Genomic DNA, 19,257 nt, shown 5'->3' on the forward strand with positions numbered 1-19,257 from the left:
CCTGCCTTTGCTCTGGGCATGGGACTATGCACCGTGCAAGTTCGAGGCTCTGGAGAAAGGGCAGATGGCTGAATTGCTTTGATGCCAACTCCAGTTGCAACATGCACAGCCATGAGTTTTAGATCCCTTTCAGTTCTTACCAACCTTCTGGCAAAGCTGGTGTCCAGAAACAATGGTGTGTGTTAAGAAAAGTTTGGCAAAGGACGGTCACCCAAAGAGATGTGAGTCTGGGGACTCTTCCCTACCTAAGGGTTTTGTGTTTCAGTCACTGCTCTGAGTTCAGGTAAAGCTGGTGAATGTGCTGCTGTTATAGATTTAAAAGACAGGCTTGTGAGCATCTGCACAACAAACTGTTACACCACCTGTGGCGATGATAAATATTTTATACTCTGCAGAATTTGTGTCTTAAAAAACCTCTTGGTTACAGTTACCTGCATGTTTCTGTTGTGCTTGTGTGTCTGCTGAGTTTGTGCAGACTGTATCTGTGCATCTGAACAGGCTTGACAGAAAATTCTTGTGTTATTCAGCTTCTCAGTCTGAGGAATACAGAGGTCGGGAGTAGTTTTATGTTGGAAATGAAGTAGTGCAACGTTACCATAATTCCCTGTGTTTGTTGGGAGGGCTGTTTCCTTAACATCCCTACAGCCATGTACTTGCTCTCCCTCAACCTCTCTTTGTCCTCGGTGAAACGTGAGAATTAATGAACTTACGTACACAGTCAGTCTCTTTTCTGAGTCACATTTTATTATTTAAGTAAACATTTTTATATTATGCACTCTTCTGTTGACTTTGTCAATGCATAGTCCTGGAAATACTGAGTGAGTTATCTTTTACTATCAGGGATGTAGTTTATGTCTCCTAATAAGCAATATAGATGTTATCTGTGTTTAATGTAGAAATTTCTTCCTTTCCTTGAGCTTTGGTGCTGTGTATTATATGCTGTCTAGATGTAGTCAAACTTAAAAGCAACACAGAAGACATTTGATGGAGATCAGCCTTAAGGTCAGTTCTTTGTTGTCTTTGGAGTTTGCTGCTAATAGAAGGAAAGGGTAGAATCAGTGAGATGGGAAGGTGCAGGGAATTTTTTTTTTTCCAGACTTCTTTTCTGATTTTTATTTAAAGTGATCAAAAAGCCTAATTAATGCAAATTGTAAAGACAGAAATGAATATTTTTTTTGTTGGTTGTGCTTTCTTCCATTTTTTCCTGTTAGTGGGACATTGTATTCTGCACTGGGGTATTGACTGTTTTAATCCTCCAAACACACTATTCAAACCTCCCGGAGGTTTCTGCCAATACAGCTATTTCAGGCTATTAGGACTGCAGTGAGAGAAAAGTATGAGAATACATGCAAAAGGCCAGAGGTATTAAAGGGTTCAGGGAGGGGTGGGTCCACTGAGGGCTATTAAATGTAATGGTCCAGATGTAACTGTGGTGTTGGTGGAGATGTGGACTCTAAATGCAAACTGTTTGGTTAGATCAGGAGATTTTGAAGTACTATATATGTGGGTTTGGAGATGTTTTTATTCAATATGTAGCTCTTTTCTGGATAACTAAATCGTGTGTGAGTGTTGCAAAGGTATCACGTTTTTTATTTCTCAAAGAGAGAAAAGAAAATGTACCCTTACGAAGCTTTCTATAAATAATATAACATACAGGAGAGTATAATAGCTCCGGGTTTACACAAGCTAGACAGTGCTAATTTTTGAGTGACTTGTTCTATTCTTTTTGGAAATCCAGTAGAGTTTTACCTACATTGAGCCTTAAATGCTTAAAAAGTAGCAATGATATACGTGCAACTTAGCTACAAATTACATACAGCAACAAAAGTGAACTGAGTATTACTAAAGAACACACATATGGGTTATGGTGAGCTTCAGCATTTAGAGGAAAAATGATGAAAAGAAAGAAGAAAAGCAAGCTTCTTATGGAAATAATTTTCCAGCTATCCTGGGTCATAAATAATTTGTGCCAAAACACAAAGCACTAAAAATATTTCTTTAATGCAGGTTTGACTGTTCTAGTATTGGACCAAGCAGCTAAGTCTGAACAACTGCTGTGTGCATAGGTTGTGTATTTTTTTAAAATTGTTATCCCTTCAGGTATAATTGAATATCTATCAGCTAGGACACAGACAAGTTTGTAGACTGTAACATTTTACAGAAGAAAAAAGAAACTGCACGCATAAAAAAAATAATCTTAATTTCTTTATAAAACCAAATGGCACCGTCGTTGACTCCATGTGAACAAGAACATGTGGGGGTTTTTTACCCTGCATTCATTGTCTTTTAAGGATAATGCAAGTTTTGATGGTGCCTTTTTGTGCCATCATTCTCTTCATAATGTGAAAAATGCTTTCATGTTTCTGATAGGAAAATGATAATTTGCAATCTTGAAGAGATTGTCACATAAAGGAGATTGCATGTAGTGAACTGCATATGCTGCACAGATGAGGTAATGTCTGTGGTGCACACTTGAGATTAACCTGGTTGAAGCACAGAATACCATTTTAATGATGAATTAAAAAACAAAGGGGTGCGTGTGTGTGAACATATTACTTTGGGCAAAAAGGTGAAATCCTTCTCTAAGAAGGTTAAACGTGAGAGAAAAACGCTATGCTGCAGAAATGAGCTGGAGAATTAATGCATTGTCAGAGGGAGTTTGGAGAAAAAGAGTATCTTCCCAAGTTGACATATGACTTAATGAGGGGCTGAAGAAATGTAGTGGAGGTGTAGAGGGGAAATAGATAAAAATAATTCCAGTTTCCTCTTACCATCGGACTTCCATGTGTTAGGTGTTTTCTTTGCCTCTGGAGTCTAATAAAAGACTTGCAGGAGTCAATGAAAATATTTTTGTCTCTGTATTCTATTTCCCCCCAATAATAGAAATTTTGAGAAAAAAATGAAACACCATGGTAGTCCAAAAGGTATTTCTTTAGATAAGGTAGATTGCAAATTACTTCCTTTCAGGACAAGTGGTATAATCCTAGATCATAGTTCAACTTTTAAACCAGTTGTGATCTATTTTCTCAAAACTAAAGTTTTAAGAAATGTAGTTGCTGGACGGTTTCAAAATCTAGTTACTATAGTACATGATGAGCTACATTGAAATACATCCTTTTGAAAATAACTTAGATAAAATCAGTGCATATACTACCTGAAATAAACTGCTTTATGTATGAAGTGGGGGAAGAGCATGTTTCATAGATTATTGCATTGAAGCTTTAGAAATGTGGCACAGTATTGAATATCTATATGATTTTTAGCAATTGCTGAGACTTTGTAGCCTAATGATTGATAGTTTTTACATTCTCCAGATGTTAAGAATATCAGTCTGTTGTGCAAAGGAACTTTTTGCTTTAATTATATGCATTTCTTCTAAACTGAAATCATAAGCTGCTTCACTAACATGCTCCATTTATCATGGCAGTCTTAAGAGTGCACCTTCAAAAACAGATTTTGCGTAACTGCAGAAATGGAAAGGAAAACTGAGAGGTAGTTTTATTAATTGAAAAATGTTATTCTTGTATAGTGAACTTCTTGTGCGGATAATCACAAATCTGAGCAAAACCTCAATTATCTGCCGATGTGCTATTTCCACTACTTATAATGAAATACATAATATTAACAGGATGAAGGATTATATATAAAAGGCCTTAGATAAATGTTTATAATGGTAGAATATAACTCTTGATAAGCAAGTGGAAGAAATAGCAATAATTAAACAACTGTATATAATGTCAGTAGTTTTAGGCCAGCCGGCGAGAATCCTTTCCCCTAGGAAGCTAGAAATACCAAATGATTCAGGTCGGTGGACTCCTAACTCAAGGGTTGCTGCTTGAAGTGAAGCTGCAACCGCCAGTGAAAAGTGATTTCAGTCAATGCACTGTTCCTGCACAGCACCTAGAGAAGTAAGGAGAGAGGTATTATTCCTGGGTTTGATTCGTATTACATTTCAGAATACAGGTTAGTCTCTTCCTGTCTCCCAGGCCCAACACCATCAGCACCGCAGCTGCCATGATGTGTTTCATTTTAGCCGCCGAGGGAAGGCTACCACACCATTTGCTGTGTGCAGGGGATTTTCCCGACAGAAATCACTATGCTTTTACTGTGCATAGCATGTGCAATGAGCCTGGAGCTTCTGGGAAGTGTTGGATTTACTGTAAATGTGCAATAAATTTGGCACTCGGGGAGTGTTTTGGGCTTGCTGTGAATGTGTGAATCAGCCATGCAGGCTATAAATGGCAAATCTGGAGCTTCCAGGCAGTGTCTCGCTTATGGTGTGTGAATGTACCATTAGAATCATGGGTTGGTTTGCATTGGAAGGGACCTTTGAAGACCATCTAGTCCAACCCCCGCCCCCTGCCATGGGCACGGGCACTTTCCACTAGACTAGGTGTCTACACTCAGCCCATACCAGGGCCTAAACTATAGCAGTGACTCTATGACCTGATGACTCCTCCCCAATTGAGAAGGGAAATCAGGAAAAGGGGAGGAGAGCCAAAAGTTGAAGCAAGGACAGGTTTAATGAAACAGCAAAACAAATAAATAATATAAAGTTACACTCAGCCTAGAATGTCTGGCCCTCACAGTCCTCAGGAGCAGGAGAAACCACAAGAGGAACACCAGCAAGAACTCCCCTTCCCCAGCAAACCTTCCCCCCTTTATAATGACCATGACATGATGGGATGGGCTACCCCTGTAGCTCACTCAGGTCAGCTGCCCTGGCTGACTCCAAACTGCTGACGGCCTGTCTGCCATGGCTGGGCTGGGATTCTGTCCCAGCCAAACCAGGACCAGGTTGCTCAAAGCCCCATCCAATCTGGTCTGGGACACTGCTGGCGAGGGGCCTCCAGAGCTTCTCTGAGCAACCTGTTCCAGTGTCTCACCACTCTGATTGTAAAAAATTTGTTGCTTATTTAATACAAATGTACCCTCTTTTAGTTTAAAGCCATTACCCCTTGTCCTATCACAGCTGATCTGGACAAAACTTCAGAAACGCATGGCATTTCCATATGACCAGTATCTGGAAAAGGAGACATGTTTGGGGAGACCTGGGCTAGTGCAGCTCAGTGCACATTGTTGCAGAGCAGATCAGTGCCTTCTGTCAATCAGGGAGACTTCAAGCTATGTCTTGTTGTTCCTTAAAGTGAAAACTGCAGGGTACTAAACTCCTGTAGAGAGGTTTGAGGGCTGTGTAAGGTCAGAAAAAAAATAGGTGGTTTTTTCACTGTGGCTTTGCAATATCTTACCATAAGCTGTGTATGGGACAGTGATGGAGTGGAGAACATGGAGCTCCCAGAGAGGCAGCATTTGAGGGGAACAGATACGGGTGTGAGTTCAGACTGGTCTCCTCATGAAAGCAAAGTGTGCTGCCACCTCACCATACATATACTTTGCCTGTTTTAATAAATCAGCTGGAGAATGGATTTGTTTCTTTCTTTTTTTTTTTTTTTAATCTCATTGGAATAATTTTGCTGCCTAGTCTTAAACCTGGAGGCTATTTTTAATTTTAAGAGGAGTTCTCTCTTCATAAGGTGATAACCTAAAATAGCACAGGAGGATCTCATGCAGCATGTTTTCATTCAGGGGCTCTGTTTCACAGTCAAGCCTAGTGATAGAAAAAGGAAACTTGAAAAGAAATCGTTAACTTTATAGATCTAAAGATGTTTCTTTGCTGTGCATGTGTATTTACAGTTTGGAACATTACACTACAGCTTACATGCCAAAGAAATACTTGGATTCCATGCAGTCCTCCAATGGGTTCTACATTTCCAGAATCCTACTGTATATGTTGAAATACATATATTGCATAAAGAGCATCTCAGAGAAGAAGCTAGGGAAAGCTGCTTGGTAGAGGACAGGAGGGGATTTTAAGGATGGACTCCTAACAGAGCACTGGAGACAACTGGCACTACTTACAAGGTTAAAGCCCAGACAAAAGCAAGAGGGCATAAGGAATGTCACCACCTTAGGAAATATGTGCTGACAGCTAATACTGTTGCTGTGGATGGATGTTTCGGGCACAATAGTTGGTAGCTGTCCCAGGACCAGCACAATTGGTGCTTCTGCCCTACAAACAGCTGGTTGTGCGTGGTGAAATTGCTGCTTTAAAATGAAGTCAGGCCACTACCATCCTCCTTTTCCCTTATTGTTTCTCTCTAGAATAACTGTGATGTCCAGGGGCATCTTTAATAATGTTTCCTTGGCATATGTGTCAAAGGTATCTAATTTTTTCACGTTGTTTGCTGAACAGCTGTCTATTTCTTTGTTTGCAGCCCCGACCCTTGCCCTGAGGACATGATAGCAGGCTGTGAGCTTCTGGAGTCAAGAATCAGTCCCTTAACTGCCATAAAAAATAAAACCCCCCAATCTCAGTGAACTTTGGCATATTTTTCTAATTGCTGTGAATGAGATGAAAGGGATAGCTGACTTCTGTGACCTCTGCTGGATAATTGTGTATCATGGGTTGTGTGCATAAAGGGGTGTGCCGTAGCTGCAAAAATGGGAATTGACACCACTCTGCTCTTTCACAACATCCGTTGGTGTGTGTCATCCAAGTACATTACCAGCTGTCACCCTTCACCTCTCTTCTGCTCACCTCCCTCGTACTTCATTCATTTGCATGCTGCAACTTGGCAAGTTAAAAAGTTTGATGCTTAGAATTGTTGAGACTCTTGTTCCAACTTATTTTCATAAATGCAAATATAATAATTAATCTGCTGATACTCTTTCCATCTTTAGCAGAGCACAACAGCAAAACAGAGTCAGCAGGTTCTTCCATGTGTTGCTGTACTGGAACTGTAGGAGGAGTGCATTGGCATAGGTCTACATCACAGAGAAGATACTCGTCAAAGGAATAGGTTCTTCAATGGTGCAAACTGTCATAAACATTGTTAGGACTGAGGTCCACTCTCCAATGCTTTTTTTTCCCAGTAAAATTTTTTTGAGTTGATTTTGTGGAATTTGGTTCTCAATCAAAAAATGAGTAGTATTGAAAAGGCTTTGAGCAAAATTGGTTTTATATTATGCTTTTGTGAAAGAAGTATTATTCCCATGTTTTGATTTCATTAAAGCTCTTGTGTCTGGCTGTAAGCCAAGCTTCTGCAATGTCTTACTCCTTATGGAAGGTTTTGGAGCAATCCAAGTTGAAGTGCATCATCTTCTACTTCACTTCAGTCAATTCAAAGTTGAAATGTTCAAGCTTGTGTTTTAAATAAGGTATTTAAGCTTCTCTCTTCTGGAGTTGAGAAGAAAGTCTAACAGACAGTGTGAGCTTGCTTTCCCTTCCCTTGTTTGGGATAGAGAGTTACCCTGTTGCACAGAGAAGCTGCGTGGTACGAACTGTGCTGTAGGAAAGCTAGCACATACTGTGTGTGTGCTGGAGCTCGATTTGTTCTGCTCTCATCTGGTCTGTGGGAATTTATTTGACAGTTGAAGGCATGTTTGAGCTGGCTGTTAAGTATTATGGGAGCATTAGACAAATGGGACTGAAGATACTGTTCAGGAGAAGGTCTATCCAAACATCTGTCTTACTAACTAATTACACTTAACATACTCTGTAAACCTTTTTGTGAGAAGTTTGACTCTCCTTCTACAGCCCCAGTTACATAGTAAAGCTTTTGCTGCAGGTACAGTCATACTTCTTATGCTGGTACAAAGCAGACTGTGCTTCAATAAGCATCCTAAATAAACATTGGTATATGGGCTAACAACGTAAGTAGTTTTACCATGATATATCCAGATCCATACTAAGAAAGACAGGAAATACGAGGTTTTGCTGGCACTGTTAAACCACCACCACCTTTTTGTTTCACGGGGACTAATTTGTGTGAGTCACTGGTGATGAAAATGTTATGCTTGAAGAATCTGGTTCATTAACTATTGTATTTAGATGGAGCCTTTCCTGGGCTTTGGATCAAATTTTAATTTCTAACTTAAGGTATTTGTAGCTTGGAAGATACTTCAAATGCCTCTGTATTTATTTTGATGTGTTGAATGTGTTCCAAAGCGAATAATGTTTCGAAGGAATGGCTTGTTGCTTGGTAGAGTAGGCTTTAGAAACAGTGCAACTTACCTTTTACCACTGTAAATCTTTGGTATAGGAAAGTCATAGTTAAAGCCAATCCTGATTGTGACTGTAGGGAGGGCAATGCAAGGGAAGTAGGTGAGACCATTTTCTACTACAGCGATTAAAAACCAGAGCAGCGCACTCTGGGCTGTGCATTAGTTTGGAAAGCTAACATTTCAAGTTGTGGAAAGCAAGCAGGGGCTAAAGCACTTATTGTGAGCAGCTTGCTTAAGCACAACATTAAACTACATGGGAGGTCTGTTTAAAATCATGTTGTTTAGCAAAAAAGCAACAATTAGGATTAGAAGCAGTTTGCCTGTTAACATCTAAAACGAATTTCCTGGCTGTAACTTCAAGGCAATACCTGTATCATATGAAAGACCTAAAAACAAACATCGGTCAAAAAAAATCTAGAAAATATTCAGAAGTGTGTTTGTATGTGATCCCTGGCTGGTTTCTTTGAACCATCTGAACTTTTACACCTTTCATTTTTAGGATAAACTGTGAAATGTTATGCCTGGCTGTGAAATTACCTGTAACTGTGCAATTCTCTTTATTTGCCCCATGTAATGAGAATGTATGTTTGGAAACATCATAACAGGTTAAGCACACGGACTTCCCTTCTGACTGCTCCTCCTTCCCAGACGTCTCAGATGCTGCTTGTAGAGTTTTGCTCTAGAGCACAGCCCCTGTCTTTATTGGGGCTGTGGCTGCCTTGCAAGAGCTATGCCTGCCCTGTGCTCACGAGGCTTAGCGAGGGCAATTCTCTCTGAACAGGGTTTCAGCAGGGTTTCTGTTTTGCTCACAGTTTGTGCAGAGTGCAGCAACTCATTTACTCCTTGACTTGAGTTACTGTGATCCTATTATGTCCCAGCTGCATTCTTTACATTGGCTGCCTATAAAGTACGGATTAATTTAAACGGGTAGATTTGATTTTTAAAGCGCTTAATAGCCTAAAGCTTGGCTATGTTTGAAGATCATCTTCAGCCTTCACCTTCTGGGCATCAGTGGTTGGCCACGGTTCACTGAATGTTTCCCACCCCCTTGCTCTAAATTAGGTTGTATACTTACTCGTCTTTACTAGGGTGCATCCTACTTTGTTTCTCACCTTTTTGAAAAAGCTTCTTTTTATTTTTAGTGTGTAATGGAATTTGATTGCTAACAACAGCTCTGTACGTTATTTCCCTCCTTTGAAGCCATGTTTGACAGGAATCCAACAAATGCTGCCTTAGTAATCTTGCTAATAAACATACAGTTGCTCAGTGGTAATGCAGGGCACCGTGCCTTTGGAGAGGGTCTGGCTAATGAGCCCTGCTCACCAGCACAGGAATGTACAGGACAGCCGCTCTTCTCTGGAGGTTTGTAAGTACAGAAACCCATTTTAGGAGAGTGTTTTGTGTTTAAAACGTTTGCATTCTAATCTTCCAGAATAGCCACACGTTCAAAAGCATAAGCCTGCAACTGCAATATATGCATGTCAGACTGGGTGACTTCTAGGACATCAGCTGTGATCCCTCTTTCACTGCAGCAGTGGTTGCATCTAATGGACTGGTGAGAGAGCTGACGTACCTTCCCTAAGAAGGCCAGTCAGAGCCCTGTTTAATAACCTAAAAGCTGGACTGAGGGTCCTAACCTAACCCCCAATACTTGAGAAGGAAGAGTCTGCTTCATAGTGGACCTTAATTAAGAGAATGACAGTCTTTTCACACCCATCTTCTCATCTGAAAAGCTTGTTCCTTTAAGGATGAGCCCTTCCTCCCCCTTGCCCAAATGTACCTGTGAAAACAATTATCTGTTTTAGGCCAAACAGTACTCTGAATGAAGCCAAAAGGTGTTTGTGGGAATTGTGTCTGATGAACAGACTGGGTTAAGATGGTGGGACATCAGCCGGCCGCATAATGCATGAGGAAATGTCTCTGGGTCTATCAGAGGAAAACCAAGTCCAAATAAATAGTGTTTCCACAGACTGGTTTGGGTCACAGAAGCAGCTTATTTTGATGATGAAAATGTTCCATGTGGCCATCCTCCTACTCACAAGTCTTTTCCATGTTAACATACTTACTATATGAGGTAAGCCCAGCAGTTTAATTGTGTTTTGCATGGGTATCTCCTTTAAGCTTTTATTGCATTGCTTTTAAAGATGTTGTTGTGGTTTTTTTTTTTTTTTTTTTTTTTTTTTTTTAATGGAGTGCTGTCATTGTGCTCTCTAGGCTGATCAGTTTGCCTCTCTGCTTTGCTCTAATCTTACACCATAGTACCTTTCACATTATTTCAGGTGAGAAGACTATTATAAAATGCATTTATAGTATTGTCAACATATTTTATGCCTTTCCTTCTGCATCATAACCCATATGGTCTCAGATTTTTCTCTGCTCCTTAAGAGAAATCCATATGGGCCTGTCCTCCCTGACCCTAGAGCAGCTGCAGTTAATGCTCAACCCAGGAACATGCAGCAGACACCCCTTGCTCAGGGACCTCATAGAGCATGTTCTCAGTAGCTTCTCTGTATTTTGTTTCTCATTCTCAGCTTTATTCCTCTATTGGCCTCAGTACTGTCTCTTCCTTGCTGCTTCAGAAAAGGTTAAGTGTTTTGGTTTATGCCCTCCCCTTACCCCAAACCCTTGTTACTGCAGTCTGTGCTGTGAGCTTCTTTTTTCTCCCTAGAAGTAAATGATTCACTTCTCTTATCAGATTACTTGGCTTGATTAAGTCCCCTGGCAAGGAAGCTCGGTGCTCAACATTGGTCCTCCTGGGAAGGTGAGAACTTAAGAGCACAGTGGTGGGGCTGCTCAGTGGCTTATTACGTGTCTGTCAGATGCCATCGTTTGTGGAGGGCTTGTGCAGGCAGGCAGTTGTGTAACAGTGTTGGAGCCGTCTCCTGCCTGCCCCACGTTTGGCCCTAGCTGACAAGTTTTGGGTGGAGCAGGCAGTGTCTGTGTGTCCGTCCCCACTCCATCTTCCCTTCTGTCTTTTTATTTTCCTTTCCCTCTTTATAAATTGAGTCACTGGAGGACTAAACTGGGTGGCTTTATCCACTGTGCCCTGCAATTTGGTGGCAAACAAGGCAGTTATGTGTCTATCTGTCAATCAAGGGGGCAGGAACAGAGGGATACAAACACAGACAATAACCTATATGCGCATTTTCCTAAAACTTGGTTGTGGGGAGTGTGCTTGATGAGGAGACTGGTGTGGGAGATCAGCAGGCTACATAATGCATGAGAAAACAGTTAGAAAACATTTAAGTAACGGGGAGACCATCTATTTTCTTCCACTTGCTAATGCTCTGGGAGCTGCACTTGCCAGCAGCCCCTGAAGCCTTCTCAGCCCCTAACAGACTTCGGTTGCCTCAGAGCAAAACAGTAAGGGGGTAAGCAGGGAGCTGCATTTCAGTTTTGTCAGGCTGGTGGCTGACAGGGGAAGTGCCACAAGGAGATACAGGATTTTTTAAGGACATTACTTAAATCCAGGATGCAATTTCAAACACAACAATTCCTCAAGTAACACTAGGTTGTACAAGCATGTTTTTCTCCCTTGAGACTGGGGCCTCCAAAAGCACCATTGTACAGCTGGGTCCAGTTTTGAGGCTACAAATGTATACTCAGCTTTTCCCCTCCCAACAGACTCAGTGCCACCCCACTCTTCTGCACTCCAGGGTAAAAGAGCAGCCCAGTGCAGAGATGCTGCAGCTTGCAGCATGTGAAACACGACTTGGAAACTTCTGCTCTAGAGCACTTTACAATGTAATTGGATCAAACACTATCATTTTTCCTTCCATGCAGAGCTTTGCTACAGCTGAAGCAGCAGAGCAGTATTCACAGCTAGCATGCTTATCATCATGCTTAACTAAAAGCAGATTCTTTCCATTGTACCCTATAAAGAGATGATCATAATTGCACAGTACAATTTGATACTCTAACAGCTTCCCATCGCAAACGCAAAGTCTTTGGTGCAGCTGACGTACAAATAAACTTTGTCTAAGACTGACTACTGAACTAAGTACTTAAAAGTAAAGTCCTCCAAGGCAGAAAATATTTTGGTTTTGTTATGCAATTAGAGACTGTGAAGGAAGATAGGGCCCTGATCCAGAGTGTAAAGTTAAATTTATCATTTCTCGCCCAGTTAAAGCAGGCCCTAATTAATCAGACCTACGTGGGTAGAAAGGATTCTTATGCATTACTTCAATCCATGCTGCTGGGATAAGGAGGCACATCTCAGGAACAGGAGACTTTCTCTTAACCAGAATCAAACGCGACCCTATCATCTGCAGGTGGTGGAAGGCAAACTGGAGTTGTTGTCAGCCCATGACCTGCAGCCAGCCCTTGTATCTGCCTTGGTACGTCAAATACGCTGGAGACATTAGAGTGACTGAGGTGCTTTTATAACAAAATATTTTTATGCATCCACTTAAAAATACATAAACAGAAAAGAAAGTAGAGTGCTCTGGCCTTGTGCTTCCTACACAGAGGCAAGGTGAAATAGCAGAAATGGAGAAATATAATGAGTTAAATCACCTTCCGGGCTTGTATGCAAGTGCCAAACCTCTTCAAAACACAAGATTCTCACAGATGCCATTTATTCCAACAGGATACACATCACTAAATAAAATGAGTCACTATGAATTAATCAGATTGAGTGGGAACAAAGTAGGAGCTCTTTATAAACTCAAAGCATATTGAGCAATAACCAAAACGCCTGCAAATAATCAGAACACTAGGTAAGAATGAATTTATGCCATCTCGCAAAGAAGTATTTTTTGTATCTTAATACTTGACGAATTATTTTATGTCTTATCACTGACAAAGATGAGACTAGAAGCTGTGAAAAAGGAGTATCACTAGGAAAGCTAAGATCATGATATTGTTTACTTTGGGAAAAGAGAAAAGCAATATTTTATTGCAGTTATAGCAACAACTACAGCTAAGCAGTAGCTGCATGCTCATTTTGAAATTGCATTCTGTTCAAACAGCAATTATAATTTTTTTATTAGATGGTAAATGGATGGCTACGAAATTATCAAAATAGAAATCTGTAAATCCATTTATAAAATGTGACTGGCAATAAAGCAGCACCATTTTAATGATTTTTTTTTTTAAATCAGGCACTACAAAAAATGGAATAGGCCATTCTGTCTGGCTTAAACCTTTTTGATTATTTTGTTAAATAAGGAAAGGGAATATTGAATTTAATATATGCAAAAGCTAATATTTACACTGTTCAGTACCTAGAGGCAGGCTCACATTAAGAGAAACTGAAAGAGGAAGAGACTAAACTGTTCTCAGGGTCCACTATAGATAGAACAAATATTAATGGACTTAAATTGTAGTAATGTAGAGTCAGTAAGTTATTAGAAAAAATCTAATGATACAGCTAGCGATGCATGGGAAGGCATAGCACAGGGAGGTCACAGAACTACCCTCCCTGGAAAAGATTAATCCAATTTTTGCCGAACTTTATCTACAGTTGAACTGCTCTGGGACAGGCTATAACTACCTGTTCAAGTCCTTTCCAGCCCTGTGTTCTGGCAGTTTTAATAAGGCTATTGTTACCATTCTATGATTTTAATCTCACTCAAATCGCCTTTGCTGCTTGAAGATGCTGCTCTGAAGCTCTTCCTCAATTACTTGGTCATGCACATTCCCTTGTTGCAGCATGAAAATAGATCCCTGGTCAGTCTCATGCAGGAGTAGACCAGCATCATTGTCCAGATCAGATCAAAGACAGCACGCTGCTCTGCCTGCGCAGCCCCTGCTCTTTGCTACCGCATTGCACTGTAAAGGATACGCTGATTTCCACGAACAATACCTGCCTGAGAAATCAGGACAGAAAGGAAGAGATGAAAGAGAGTTCTCCTTTAGGTTCACTGCTCTCTCTATTTTTTCCCTGATTAAATATATAAGAGTTTGAAAGAAACCAAGTGGACAGAACATATAGAGCAGGCACTGGATAAAGGTGGGGTATGAGGCCATCAGAATGCAATGATCCCACTCCATGCAGGGACCTGCTAACTAGTATTACACTGGAAAAGAAGAGGTAAGCACAAGGGAGTGACCTGGAAATTCAGATTATACATTTAGGTTATGTAGGTGACATAGAAAAATGTTTCCAAGAATTTTTAATTTAAATACTTCTTTTGCTGCAGTCTTTGCGTAAACAAGCCTACCTTGAATAGCATCGCTGCCTTCAGGTTTTCTTCAGGTGGGAGAGAGAAAGAAAACATTTTATCAGAACAGATAGTCTTTTCCTATGCGCCGCCATATACACACTTCTACTAAAGACAAGGACCTTCATGAGTCAGCAATGCCTGTTGAACACAGCGTGCCCTGTAGCAAACTCCACAAAGAGAAATGGCAATCACCTTTATCAATGCAGAAGAGGCAGGAGGGAAACATCGCCAGCTAGATGTCTGGCTGATGGCCCTGTGTTGAGAGATTGGGATGAGCAGGATGGCTACAGGAAGCAGCAGGGCCTTGTAAATCTCAGCTATGGAGCTTTGTCAAGACGATTCGGAGTGTCAGCTAGAGAACAGTGCTGTAGGGGGACTGCTTTGAAAGACAGAGCTGGCTTAAAATTTAAATGTAGTATACTTACTGGAAAGTTAAATCTGAATGTGTCCAGAAGTTTTAGGAAAAAAAAAAAAGAGGAAAGCCTAACTAAGTAACACCTCAGCTGTTGAAGTGTGTGGGAGCAGAACTGGAGCAGGTTTTCAGATCTGTCGCGCTGTGCTGGTTTTATATACTAGAAGCTTTCATTTTGTGTTGTGAGAGAGCTGGCACTGAGAAATCACCTACCGACAAGCCATGCGCACCTGTATTACAAAAGCAGCGCAAGAGTTTGGCAGCCTGTTCGGAGGGCACGGTACATGGTTCGAGGGGCATGCACAGAGAACCCACCAGGGAGCTTGCTGTCCACTGTGGCCAACGTGTCCATGTAAACTGAGAAGCATTCCTGGAGCACCATGTTCATACCAAACCCTGAGCAGCTGGAGCAGCTGGGTGAAATGCAGGCTTAGATTAATACTAGAGGCATCATTAAGTAAGTAATTAAGAAGCTGAATCTCTCCCCTCCCTATCACTTCACCTATTTTTACCAGCTCCTCAGACATCTTCCCTGTGGAGAATGTCTACTTTATCATTAATTGTGTCATGTGTATTTTATGGGTAAAAATATTGTCTTGACACATCAGTGCAATAAACTGAAAAGAACTGAAAAGTGACTCATGTATTAAGAGAATTAAAAGTTAGTCAGAATAGAGACAAAAAGACAATTTTCTGTCCTTTGCCCACAACGTGCAGCACAGGCTGTACCATGTGCTGAAAGCCCTGACAATCAAAGTCTTGAAATTCTAGAACAGAAAGCCCTCCCTCCTCCCCATGAATTATTTGGGCTTATTCTCAAGTATTTTTTAAATAACTGATTTAGCATAAGATGTTACACACGTTAGTAAAGTTCTGCCAATCCTTCTATCAATTAACTGTTGTGGACAACCTTCCTGTTTTTGTAGTACTAATAGGATTTAGTCCATAGAATCGTCAATTACAAACCTCAGTATTTGCTCTTAGAGCACAGCCTAAGCCCCAAAACCCAAAGGCCATGTGTTTCAATTCACTTAAAATAAGCATGGTAAAATCTAATGAAAAACTTCTAAGTTTCTTCTTTCTTCCTTTGCGATATAGGCTACACGTTCAGTTTAATATGCAAAATTCATCTGTAAGAGATCAAAACCACAGTTGAAACACAAGAACAAAGGATTTACCTAGTGAGTCATCAAAGTGCTTTATTTTATAAAGCCTTGCTCATGTTTGGAGTCTAAGCACTAACATATACAATAATGAGTCTTCCTTGCCCTGTCCAAATAAACAGTTTATCAACAAGAATGAGTAACAAAATTGCTACACAGACAAAAAGAACGCTTTGTTGTAAATGTCTAAAATTGTCTAAAAATGTACACTCGTTGGCGGCGATTAAATAGGTACTCCAAGTATGTGTACCTCATTTTTACTTCAGGGTCTCCCTGTGGCCTCATACTTTAAGAAGCCACAGCATGCTTCAGAAAACTAAACTTGGGTGAGAATGTAGACAGCTGGGGTGTATAGGGAGAGGACAAAAAAAATATCAAGCCACAGTACCAACTTATTTAAATACATACAATACAAAAGTATACACATACATTACAGTGCTGCGGACATCACTAAGTCAAATGTAACAAAAAATCCTGTAGGAAAGGTCGGGGAAAGGAGAAAAGAAATTAGTACACAGCAACAGGGATAGTATTGCCTTTGGCCGCTGAAGAGAGTGTAATGGGTTGCTATAGTATAGGCTCCTCTGAAGTAAACCACTGCATATGTTATGCGCAGTTGCAGGCTTAACAGCACTGACGTTAGTTACGGAGAAGGCATGCTGGCACTCCTGATTTGAGTTATAAATGACGGTGGGAGGGTTTGACTTCTCTTATGTTGCCTACAAAATCTAACAATTTCAACAAAGAAATTTTAAAGGCACAGCTTTAGCACAGTGTATAAGTAGATAAACTTTTAAGCATATGTAAATTTGTCTCTTTCAAGCATGGAGTCTTTCAGGGAAAAATACAAGAAGAGAAGAAATACAATGTTTAAAAATTTTAAACAAGTTAAACATGATCAGCACAGTTTTAGGCAATGTACTATACAATCAAACTTGAGTAAATGGTAGGACAGGTCATTCTGATGCTAAAAGACAGCCTTGGGAAAAATCCCTCTGAAGTATCCTTTCTCATTTTATTGTAAAAGAGTCTATCGCGGAGGTGAGCGAGACATTCACTTTAGTACGCTACTGCACATTACACCTTGGAAGATGACAAACATTACTTCATTTGTACTGCAAAATAAATTTACATGTAAACTTAAAAGTCATATATTGTACACGGCTCTGAAATTCAGAAATATCCCTGCTTTCCTAATAATGTAAACAGTAAAATTCAGGGTTCATTTTTCGAGGGATAATCTATAATAAAATACCGCTGTTTCAACAGTACAACATAAGCATTTAAACTTCAATTTCCCAGTAAATTACAAGGGAACGGAATTTCTATCTGTGTGCACATCTTTCATGATGGCTGAAAGATGGAGCTACTATTGCCCAAAACTATGCACTTCTTCAGATAAGCTTTTTCTCCACTTGTAACATCATTAGTTCTTACATTGCAAGAATATAAAACAAATGAAAATTTCAGGTAACAAAGTGAAACAAGCAGTCTTCCCTTAACATAAGCTTACTGTAGCAAAAATGTACACATAGTATGAATGTTAGCTCTTCGTAAGATAAAAGATGTTGGCTCTCAGATGTCTGAGAGGCTGAACTTCCCGATGCAATGTGCTGAAAAGAAGACAAAAACAGGAGAGGGAGGGAAAAAAAAAGGGAAAACCCCAACTGCTAGGAACCAAATGGGAAAAGCGTCCGGCACCAAGGGCTGTTGCAGCTGCTTTTTTAAGGAGTGCCAGTGTGCAGGGTGTAAGTGTAACATTCGCAGTAAGGTTTTTATTATTATTGTCATCATCATCACGAAGAATACTGTCATGTATCTTTTTAGTTCAAAAAATAAACTGATCCACAGTTTACAATTTGATACCAACATTGTAGATTTAACATGCATTTACTCTTCCCCACCCCCACCCCACACCTCTTTGCTCATTTATTCCATTTCAGCTGGTAGCATCAGAGTATTACTGTCACAGTGCACTCTGAGTAAGCTGTTCTATTTATTTAATTTATTTTATTTTATTTTTTTTTTGCACACACAAAAGAGTCAGAAATAGCTAGAACTATGCTGGGAATATCAGGCAGCTGTTAAAGCAAGTACTCCACCCCACTTCAGTCATCTTTGCCAGCAGATGTAAACAAAGGGGTTGCTTTCTGAAGATGAGTGCTTCTCTGAGTTCCTTTTTTTCCCTACACTTGTAGCCACTGCTGCTGTCCCCAGGTCTCATGTCTGTCCTATGTAACATGATAGGTTACGTCAAGATGTTGGCAATAAAGTCCAAGAAGCGCTTTGAATACTGTTCCGGATTAACAGTGGAAATTTCTGCACCAGCCTATACAGAGAATTGGGAGGGGGAGAAAGAAGGAAGAACCAGTGGTTTATTTGATGCTTTGTCACCAAGAATGTTACTTACTTACTCAATGAATTTCATCTGCAGTCTCAGAACGAGACACTAGAAAGAAATTGTAATGGCCCTCAAGCAGAATCTTACTGATGCCTTTTTAGGCTTCACGCGAGTACAGTGATACTCAGTACTCACCACCGTAGCTGTAGGACACCCATCTTCCATTTCTGAAAAGTATTCTCTTTACTTTCATTGTACCGCAGTCTCCCATATAATTCTGCTGCACACTTAACCGTGCTACCTACTAATTCATCAACAGATTCTGGTCTGTTAAGCAGCAGTGCCTTCATATAGAGAAGACTGAATTATCACATTCAGATCTGGCGCGCCAACACTTGCATAACGTACATTGCAATCTGAATGCTAAATAACCTGGTCTGAAATATACGGTAACAATTAGTAACATTTTTTCAACATATATGCATTTAAATTTGGACCCACTGCGTAAGCTGTACAATTGCTATTTCAATGAAGTCACAATTTCGTTCCTATTTTCATTCAAGTTTTTTCAGAGCCTTAGCCACATTTTTATTTGGACTTAGCCGTTTTACAAAAGGGGAAAATTACACGCATGCAATTAGTGAACAAACTTCAGTGTCAGGTGGCTCAGGACGGAGATAGCAAAATAAACAAAATGGTTGTACGGAAGTGATGATGCTCTGTAATAAGTTCTAATCACACTCAGCTTTAGTAACCACAGTTATTATTCACAATGCATTTCTATCCCTTATTTAAGCCAGAAGTGTGAGTTTTTAAAGTATACTACATCCAAAATTCAGTATTAATTGCCAGATAATGGCTGCATATGGTCTGCATCAACCTTCGTCTGCTCTGAGAGCAGAGACAGTAATGAGAGCGTTGTTTTAGAGAGACAAAAAATACCTTCCACAGGCCTGTGCAGGGCTTACTGCTGAGCATTCCACATCACACTCTACTGTAAACTAAAAAACCCTGAGCCCTTTGCTTAACCCCCTGCCCCAATGCCCTGATCCTTTAGATACTTAGACAGAGGAGAGATTTTAGCCTCATGAATGATTATGCTCTTTTTAG

General features: G+C 40.3%; 1 protein-coding gene across 1 annotated transcript in view; it reads right to left on the minus strand.

Moving 5' to 3' along the window:
* Nucleotides 1–15,816: 15,816 nt before the first annotated feature.
* PIP4K2A (phosphatidylinositol-5-phosphate 4-kinase type 2 alpha) overlaps nucleotides 15,817–19,257 on the minus strand; it is a 115,550-nt gene continuing 112,109 nt past the window's right edge. The window contains exon 10 of the mRNA XM_086466330.1: nucleotides 15,817–18,135. Within this exon, the coding sequence (XP_086322456.1) occupies nucleotides 18,055–18,135 (81 nt within the window). The 3' untranslated portion in view covers nucleotides 15,817–18,054. The remainder of the gene's footprint in view (nucleotides 18,136–19,257) is intronic.

The sequence above is a fragment of the Leptosomus discolor genome, chromosome 6, assembly GCF_034619465.1.
Source record: "Leptosomus discolor isolate bLepDis1 chromosome 6, bLepDis1.hap2, whole genome shotgun sequence".
NCBI classification, from domain to species: Eukaryota; Metazoa; Chordata; class Aves; order Leptosomiformes; family Leptosomidae; genus Leptosomus; species Leptosomus discolor.